Below are 10090 nucleotides of genomic sequence, written 5' to 3'. Positions count from 1 at the left end.
TTTCTAAGTCTATCGCCGCTGATGATTCGTCATAGGAGTGGCCGCCACGTTTCCTGTATATTTCCGAACTCGATGATGGCTACATCATTTCTGGATACAATTATATCAAGCAGTATACACCTTCACGCATCCCCTTGACCCGATGAAACTGGAAAAATCCTATATTCTCATCGATATCTCCCCCATTACTAGTTGAACGCGTCACTTTTCGCAAAATAATCGAAGCTCTGTGGAAACCGAAGCGTTTTCAGGCAAAAGTCTTTTTTTAAACATGACCGACGCTGAAATCTGCTGAAAATCGGCTTCAGACAGTTTCAGTTACAGTGGAAGTTCGTTTAAAATCGTTTTTTGTCTCTCCAGTATTCCAGATATACATAACGAATGTATTTTTAGTTGAAAATTCCAACTCACGCGTACCATATTAACACTTTTCGAGTGGATTTTCGTATATACGTTAAAATGTTTCTCTCTAATTGTTTGTGACCTCGGCTTCTTTAACTTATTGGATTTACTTATTGTGGAAATTTTGTTTGTTTGTTCAAAATGCCTTTGTTCAAAAGAAAACAGGAGAGGAGGAAGTCTCTTTCTAGGAAAGAAATTTCTTTGGCTCGATTGGAAAATTTCAGGAAGGAAGTGATTACAGACCATCACACCATCCAATTAAGTAAGTACCTAGTGTATGAATACTACTTATTTTAATACCTTTAAATCATAGTCGCACGACTGAAAAAAACGGGGTTCAAATTCCAATTAATACCTTAGATATAACTTTTAATAATTGAAGACACTAGTGGAAGAAGGTGTTAAGTAGCAAAATGCAACATTGCATATAATGAGGCAAATAAATATTTATGTATTTTTATATTAATAATAATTGATGCACCGCTTTTATGCTGGAAGGGTAACTTCTTTTTAAGTACAATATTTATTTCAGAAATAGACAAAAGTAAATAAACAATAGGTTTGTTTTTTCACTTTGATTGCAGATAGCGCCTTATTCGACTAACATGACGTACGCAGGTGAATAATGTTGGTATAAATGAAACAATTTAAGGAAAATAGTTTTTATTAAAACTATGATTTCATAATGATTAAAAAAAGTCGACTTTGCCAAAAGAGACTTTATGTTCAGTGGTCTTTAAAGTGACTGTTAACTAGACATGATTATGTCTCCTTTTTAAACGCTTTTCTTTACTTCAATAGTTTGCATCAAATCTTTAGCCGTTAATTTGACTGACTTTTCTTCAATGCAAATGAATGAAAATTTGCAGACATATGCATTCGCGGGAACAATACACAAATAGTCAATAAAAAATTTTTTATGTTTATTAATTGTTTAAATACAAAAACGATTGTAATGGAAAATGCTTAAATTTGTACCTAGTATGTGAATACTACTTATTTTAATACTTTGAAATCATAGTCGCACGACTGGAAAAAACGGGGTTCAAATTCCAATTAATACGTTAGATAAACTTTTACTAATTGAAGACACTAGTGGAAGAAGGTGTTAAGTAGCAAAATGCAACATTGCATATAATGAGGAAAATAAATATTTATGTATATTTATATTAACAATAATTGATGCAACGCTTTTATGCTAGAAGGGTAACTTCTTTTTAAGTACAATATTTATTTCAGAAATAGACAAAAGTAAATAAACAATACGTTTATTTTTTCACTTTGATTGCAGATAGCGCCTTATTCGACTAACATGACGTACGCAGGTGAATAATGTTGGTATAAATGAAAGAATTTAAGGAACATAGTTTTTATTAAAACTATAATTTCATAATGATTCAAAAAAGTCGACTTTTCTAAAAGAGACTTTATGTTAAGTGGTCTTTAAAGTGTTGGGCGGATGTAATTTCGGCCGGAAAAAGGGCAGGTACTAAAAGCCGGTAGGTAAATTCGGCCGGAGGTTTTAAGTTGCTTCCTTATCTCATAGGTATTTTCGGCCGCAAATCAAATAAAATAACAGAATGCTTAATATTAAAATATTTCTTTATTTCAATAAAATTATTACATCAACTTATTTCTATAACTTAAGTTCTCAACAGGGTGTCTAAGTTTTATTTACTTCTTATTCGTTTTGAAACGAAATTTTGCTAATTTTAAAAAATTAATATATTATATTATATATTACACAGTACAATTTTCAAAGGAGGAAGACCTAACCCTTCGTCAAAACCTAATTTTCGGGTGTAGAGTACCCCAGGAGTGTAATTACCAATATTTTAATCTCATCGTAAACATCAAGCCCTCGGCCGAAATTACCCCTGTCATAAATGGTACCCCTTGATTTATGCAGGTAGGCCAAGGGATTACCGGCCGAAATTACGCCCGCCGAAAGTGTTAACTAGACATGATTATGTCTCTTTTTTAAACGCTTTTCTTTACTTCAATAGTTTGCATAAAATCTTTAGACGTTAATTTGACTGACTTTTCTTCAATGCAAATGAATGAAAATTTGCAGACATATGCATTTGCGGGAACAATACACGAATGGTCAATAAATTTATTTTATGTTTATTAATTGTTTAAATAAAAAAACGATTTTAATGGAAAATGCTTAAATTCTCTTGTTTTTTACAATGTAGGAACTTAAAACTTTTACAGATTGTAGCTAATGATATGAACTATACATATTTTTACTTTTTACGTTAATTGTTTACGTTATGCTTCATAAATAAACAAAAAATTTCAAATTTTGAACGCTTATATATTTGTTTATATAACGTGTGATCCAAAACTATTGTCACCATAGGTGGCCCTGAACGACAGAGATAGCTATACAGTGCATGTCTATTCTTAATTCAGATATACTTTCCAGTTTACGTCAACTTTGCAGTGTACGCCAACTTAACAAGAAAAGTTAGGTTATGTAGAGATGGTGGTGGATATATTATACATTATCTTGTTTGATTTTATTTATTATTGTTACTAATAATTTTGTTAATTCTTTTTATTTTTGATTAAAGATATGTGTAAAGGTCTTGACTGAATTTTTATGTTTTATAATGTTAATCAAAATTAATTGATAAACCAATTATATAAATTCAGATTAAAACAAGACATACGTAATTTCTTGCACGGCTAGCTTTTATCCCAATAATTGTGGATCGCTCGTTATAAATCGGTGCTTATTCGTGTCAAATTTCAATACGATACGAAACAAAACTTCAACCAAAACACGAATTCAAAAAATTCGTGTTTTTATTGTAGTTTTAGAAAAACCACCGGAGAGACGTTTTGTGCTACAATTAACATTAGAATTGGTTTTGTCGTATTAATTAATTAAATGCTTTTCTTTAGTTCAATCGTTTGGGTCAAATCTTCGGACGTTAATTTGACTGCATTTTCTTCAATGCAAATGGCTCAATATTTGCAGACATATGCATTCGCGGGAACAATACACGAATAGTCAATAAATGATTTTTTTGTTTATTAATTGTTTAAATAGAAAATCGATTTTAACGGAAAATGCAAATTCTCTTGTTTTTTATAATGAAGAAACTTGGAACTTTTACAGATTGTAGCTAATTATATGAACTATACATAATTTCACTTTTTACGTTAATTGTTTACGTTATGCTTCATAAATAAACAATAAAGTTTCAAAGGCTATAGCGGGATAAGATGGTAAAATCTGCACTCGGCTGGATTCTTAGATGGGATTGGGCAATCGAAAGTACATAATTCAAAAACCCCCTAACCAAATTTTTAGCTCCCTATGTGACCCCAGGTGTCCCCTATCGAAAAAAATGTGTTTTTTGGAAAAACATTTTTTTTGAGCGATCTTTTGCTTTAAAAAATGTGAAAAAAATTGTGAGTGTACATTATTATACCCAAAATCACACTGATTTTTTTCAGATTTTTTGGATCAAAATTGACGCCAGAAAATTTTTTTGAATTTTTCAAAAAAATTTTAGGTTATGTAGGTAATTTTTGGCTAGCGCCGACAAAATTTTTGTAGTGTATATTTTTCCGTTCTTTTGAATGGCAGGGATAGTTTTGCCATTTTCTCGCCGGAAATTGCTCAAAATTCGAAAAAACCCATTTTTTTGGTTCCCCCCCTCATGTTTTTAGTGTTTACTGAGCCATCTTTTCTTTAAAAAATCTGAAAAAAATTATGAACATACATTGATGCCCAAAAATATACTGTTTTTTTTTCAGATTCTTAGGATCAAAATTGAAAAATTTTGAATTTTTCAAAAATTTTTTAGGTTATGTAGGTAATTTTTGGCGAGCTCCGACATAATTTTTTTTAGTGTATTTTTTTCCGTTCTTTTGAATGGCTGGGATAGTTTTGCCATTTTCTCGCCGGAAATTGCTCAAAATTCGAAAAAAACCCATTTTTTGGTTCCCCCCCCTCATATTTTTAGTGTTTACTGAGCGATTTTTTCTTTAAAAAAACTGAAAAAACTTATGAACATACATTGATGCCCAAAAATATACTGGTTTTTCTTTCAGATTTTTTGGATCAAAATTGAAAAATTTTGAATTTTTCAAAAAATTTTTAGGTTATGTAGGTAATTTTTGGCTAGCTCCGAAATAATTTTTTTTAGTGTATATTTTTTCGTTCTTTTGAATGGCTGGGATAGTTTTGCCATTTTCTCGCCGGAAATTGCTCAATATTCGAAAAAACCCATTTTTTTAGTTCCCCCCTCATATTTTTAGTGTTTACTGAGCGATCTTTTCTTAAAAAAATCTGAAAAAAATTATGAACATACATTGATGCCCAAAAATATACTGTTTTTTTTTTCAGATTTTTTGGATCAAAATTGAAAAATTTTGAATTTTTCAAAAAATTTTTAGGTTATGTAAGTAATTTTTGGCTAGCTCCGACATATTTTTTTTAGTGTATTTTTTTCCGTTCTTTTGAATGGCTGCTATAGTTTTGCCATTTTCTCGCCGGAAATTGCTCAAAATTCGAAAAAACCCATTTTTTTGGTTCCTCCCCCCCCCCCTCATATTTTTAGTGTTTACTGAGCGATCTTTTCTTTAAAAAATCTGAAAAAAAATTATGAACATACATTGATGCCCAAAAATATACTGTATATAGTATTATTGTATTATTATTCTATCTATATATATTATTGATTGAAAATATTAATATGTAGATATTCACATACTTATTTAGTAAGCTACATTTATGGAAATAACTTGATTACGGTGCAAACGTGTTTGCTTATTTAAAATGTAACTTTTAACGAATAATTTTATTTACTTTACACCTTTGAAAAGTAAAATTAATAAAACAAAATAAGTTGAAAATAAACGTTTGCCTATAGCTGTATGGCATATTTCATGATGTGAAAACGTTTTTAATAATTACTTATTACTTATTAATTACTTATTAATTACTTATAATTACTTATTAATAACATTAATAATGTCTATATATATATTTAGATATTTTTAATATTGATATATTTTTTAAAATAGGTACTCTAGCGTATCAAAAAATTAACTTTCAATTACCTAACTTAATTAATAAATACGCAAAAGGTAATATTAATATGGTAGTTTCAATTGAGAAATCGGAAAACACAACTAAGACGAAGAAATATCTATGAATTGATCTATACATAACGTAATTAAGGTAGCCATGTACCTATAGTTAAGGGGTTAAGGTTGTCTACTAAATACATAGCAAAAATATCAACAAAGGGAGTTTGTCGTATTTTATGCATATTCTCTTCTCAAAATGGCTACCTTCTCTTCTCAAAGAACCTGATCACGCTATTCAAAATAACGAAAAATCGTTATTTATTGACATCAAAAATCGTTATTTATTGACATGCAATTGAGTTTATGTGCACACATAGGGGGACACAAAGAAATGGCTCTTTTCGAATTGTGAGGAAGTCCCGGAGAGAAAATGGCAAATCTAACCCAGTTATTCAAAAGAACGAAAAAAAAATACACAAATTATTTCGAAGTCTGTCAAAAATGGCTTACATAACCGATTTTTTTGAAAAATTCAAAAAATTTCCCTGGGTAAAATTTTAATCCAAAAAATCTAAAAAAAAAATCAGTATGTTTTTGGGCATAACAATGTATGTTCATAATTTTTTTCAGATTATTTTAAGAAAATATCGCTCAGTAAACACTAAAAATATGAGGGGGGAAAACCAAAAAATGGGTTTTTTCGAATTATGAGCAATTTCCGGCTAGAAAATGGCAAAACTATCCAAGCCCTTCAAAAGAAGGGAAAAAATACACTAAAAAAATTATATCGGAGCTAGCCAAAAATTACCTACATACCCTAAAATTTTTTTGAAAAATTCAATAATTTTTTCTGGCTTCAATTTTGCTCCAAAAAATCTGAAAAAAAAACCAGTATGTTTTTGGGCATCAATGTATGTTCATAAGTTTTTTCAGATTTTTGAAAGAAAAAATCGCTCAGTAAACACTAAAAATATGAGGGGTGGAGACCAAAAAATGGTTTTTTCGAATTTTGAGCAATTTCCGGAGAGAAAATGGCAAAACTATCCTAGCCATTCAAAAGAACGGAAAAAATACACTAAAAAAATTATGTCCGAGCTATCCAAAAATTACCTACATAACCTAAAATTTTTTTGAAAAATTCAATAATTTTTTCTGGCTTCAATTTTGATCCAAAAATTCTGAAAAAAATCCAGTATGTTTTTGGGCATCAATGTATGTTCATAATTTTTTTCAGATTTTTTAAAGAACACATCGCTCGGTAAACACTAAAAATATGAGGAGGGGAACCCAAAAAATGGGTTTTTTCGAATTTTGAGCAATTTCCGGCGAGAAAATGGCAAAACTATCCCAGCCATTCAAAAGAACGGAAAAATATACATAAAAAAATTATGTCGGAGCTAGACAAAAATTACCTACATAACCTTAAAAATTTTTGAGAAATTCAATAATTTTTTCTAACCTCAATTTTGATCCAAAAAATCTGAAAAAAAACAGTATGTTTTTGGGCATCAATGTATGTTCATAAGTTTTTTCAAATTTTTTAAAGAAAAAATCGCTCAGTAAACACTAAAAATATGAGGGGTGGAGACCAAAAAATGGGTTTTTTTCGAATTTTGAGCAATTTCCGGCGAGAAAATGGCAAAACTATCCTAGTAATTCAAAAGAACGGAAAAAAATACACTAAAAAAATTTTGTCGGAGCTAGCCAAAAATTACCTACATAACCTAAAAATTTTTTGAAAAATTCAAAAAATTTTTCTGGCGTCAATTTTGATCCAAAAAATCTGAAAAAAATCAGTGTGATTTTGGGTATAATAATGTACACTCACAATTTTTTTCACATTTTTTAAAGCAAAAGATCGCTCAAAAAAAATGTTTTTCGAAAAACACATTTTTTTCGATAGGGGACACCTGGGGTCACATAGGGAGCTAAAAATTTGGTTAGGGGGTTTTTGAATTATGTACTTTCGATTGCCCAATCCCAACTAAGAATCCAGCCGAGTGCAGATTTTACCATCTTATCCCGCTATAGCCTTTTTTGCCGATTCCGACTACTTTTCATGTTTGTACATCATATGTTTTATACATATTTTAATAAACATAACGATATATTTTAATGTTGAAAAGAGTAAGACTAAAAGTAAAATATAAAAAAATATGAAAAAATATTTTTAAGAAACGCTTTTCTTTAGTTACGAGTGACTAAAATTAAACATATAAAAAAATCAACTAAAAAGCAAAAAATAAAAAAAATTGAAAAAATCTAACACATTTTAAAGAAAAGCCTGGTGCAAAAACCGTTTATTCGATGAAGACGCGCCACGCTTTTCTTTGACGAAGGTGTTAGATTTTTGCAATTTTTTTTATTTTTTGCTTTTTAGTTGATTTTTTTATAAATTGTTTAATTTTAGTCACTCGTAACTAAAGAAAAGCGTTTCTTAATAATATTTTTTTCAATGTGCCTCCAGTAATTTGTTGTTCCATCGTTTTCGAGGTCTACCCACTGATCGTTTTCCTATTGGGGAACCGTCTCGCGCTGTCCTTACTACTCTATTTGTTATCATTCGGCTTATGTGGTCATTCCATTCTATTCTTCTGTTTCTTACCCAGTTATTAATGTTATTCACCTTGCATCTCCATCGTATATCTGTATTTCTAGTTCTGTCCCATAGTGTCTTATCATCGATTTTTCCATGAGTTTTTATCTCCTCTGTTTCGAGATCTTTTTGTCCTCTCTGGGTCAGGTTGTGTTTCTGCCGCATATGTCATTATTGGCCTGATGACTGTTTTGTAAATTCTTATTTTTTTGCTTTCGTTTGAAATAAAGTCAAACAAAAAACTGACGATTATTTTTTAATACTATTCAGTTTGTTCTTCTTCTATTTGTTACAGCTTCGCCATTAACATAATCGTTTTCATAGAGCCACCAAAATGTCTTTTTTTTTTCAATCTGCGCCCAGTAAGTTGTCTTCTGGTCGTCTTTCTATTGGGAAACCGTCTCTCGCCGTCTTTGTCTTTATACTCTATTTGTTGTCATTCGGCTTATGTGTCGTTCCATTCTACTCTTCTGTTTCTTATCAAGTACCTGATGTTCTCCACCAAGCACCTTCGGCGTATATCTATACTTCTATCTCTACCCAGTAGTGTCTTACCATCTATTTTTTGAAGAGTTTTCATCTCTGTTGTTTCTAGCATTATTTTTGTTCTCTTTGTCTCAGGTCGTGTTTCTGCCGCGTATGTTATTATTGGTTTGATGACTTGTTCTGATCACTTGTTCTATTACCTGACTCTCCAGCTCTAATTTACATTTTAGTAGATTTGCTGTTATAATCATGCATGTTATGTGCTGTTTCACATTATGAGAATTTTGAACGTGCGAGGGTTTTCTCGTGCGGTAGTTTTGACGCACTTGTCCTTTTCACACAATAAGAATTGAGTCGCACGAAGATATTTTGCTGTGTTGTTTGGTATATTAGTTTTATTTACACTTTGTGGTTGAGGTCGGTACATGATACGATGTATGATATGTATCATTACGATGTATCATTACAAATAGGTATTTATTGGCCATACTTTTGTCCTAATGTACTGTAATGTGTATTTAATTCATTTGCAATTACTATTTTGTCAGTTATTATTTCTTATGTTTTTAATTAAAAGTCTTAATTTGTTTTTATAATCGTTGTTCTACTAAGTTATTTGTGGGATCTTGGATTAGCTCATCTAATAAGCTCATACAATATATGTAATAAACTATTCTAAATGGAAAATAAGCCACAATTTAACTAAAAAATTATTTTATTAACGTTTTGACATCCGATTTGGGCGTCGAAACGATAATAAAATCATTTTTTTAGTTAAATTGTGGCTTATTTTCCATTTAGAATAGTTTATTACAAAAATGCCACAAGGAAATAGCTTCAGAACAACATTACAATCTATGTTTTGCATGTACAGAATTTAAAAGACCCTCCGTCATCCACTCGTTTTTAAATGTTGTTCCCCTCGTTTTAAATGTTGTTTTTAGATAGTTTCACGAATGACGCGACGGCCGCCCTACTCCAGTCTTCCGAGTAGTTTATCCTATAAAACTAAATATAATTTCGTAGAACAAAAGGTATAGTTATATTATATGGAGCGAAATCACATTATAGCGTTGTGGTTACTTTATTGTCGAAGAAAGAGAAATAAGAGAAACCGAGTTCATTGGGCCCATCCTATGAACGCAAAAAGATACGATTTATAGATTTTTATATTCACACATATTGATGGAACACCCTCTATACTCAACGTTAATTGCAACTATGTAAAATAAAGTTTATTATAATATACTTTCAGTTTTAATTACTGTTTTTATCAGTAACATATAATTAATTTTGCTGTGCTTACCAAATGTGTTTTTTCTTTATCACCTAATTCGTCAAATTCACTGTTAAGTGCACGGTATACACCATTCCAAGCATTTCTCGTCAAGTTTCTATCTTTATATATTTCTATATAATAATATAGTGTAAATTTATTTAGCGTATGGACTTTCTCAGTACGATAAATACACAAATATAATATATATACACATATATACATATATACACACATATATACATATATACACATATATTATTCAAACACCAAAACAT

At 30.2% G+C, this 10090-nt stretch overlaps 1 protein-coding gene across 1 annotated transcript in view; it reads left to right on the top strand.

Annotated features, from left to right (window-relative positions):
• Nucleotides 1–209: 209 nt before the first annotated feature.
• Nucleotides 210–10090, top strand: part of LOC114334784 (sodium/potassium-transporting ATPase subunit alpha) — a 196377-nt gene continuing 186496 nt past the window's right edge. The window contains exon 1 of the mRNA XM_050652786.1: nt 210–664. Coding sequence (XP_050508743.1) covers nt 544–664 — 121 coding nt within the window. The 5' untranslated portion in view covers nt 210–543. The remainder of the gene's footprint in view (nt 665–10090) is intronic.

The sequence above is a fragment of the Diabrotica virgifera genome, chromosome 6, assembly GCF_917563875.1.
Source record: "Diabrotica virgifera virgifera chromosome 6, PGI_DIABVI_V3a".
Taxonomy (NCBI): Eukaryota; Metazoa; Arthropoda; class Insecta; order Coleoptera; family Chrysomelidae; genus Diabrotica; species Diabrotica virgifera.
Note: the sequence above shows the minus strand (reverse complement) of the source record. Positions and strands in the feature narration are given on the sequence as shown.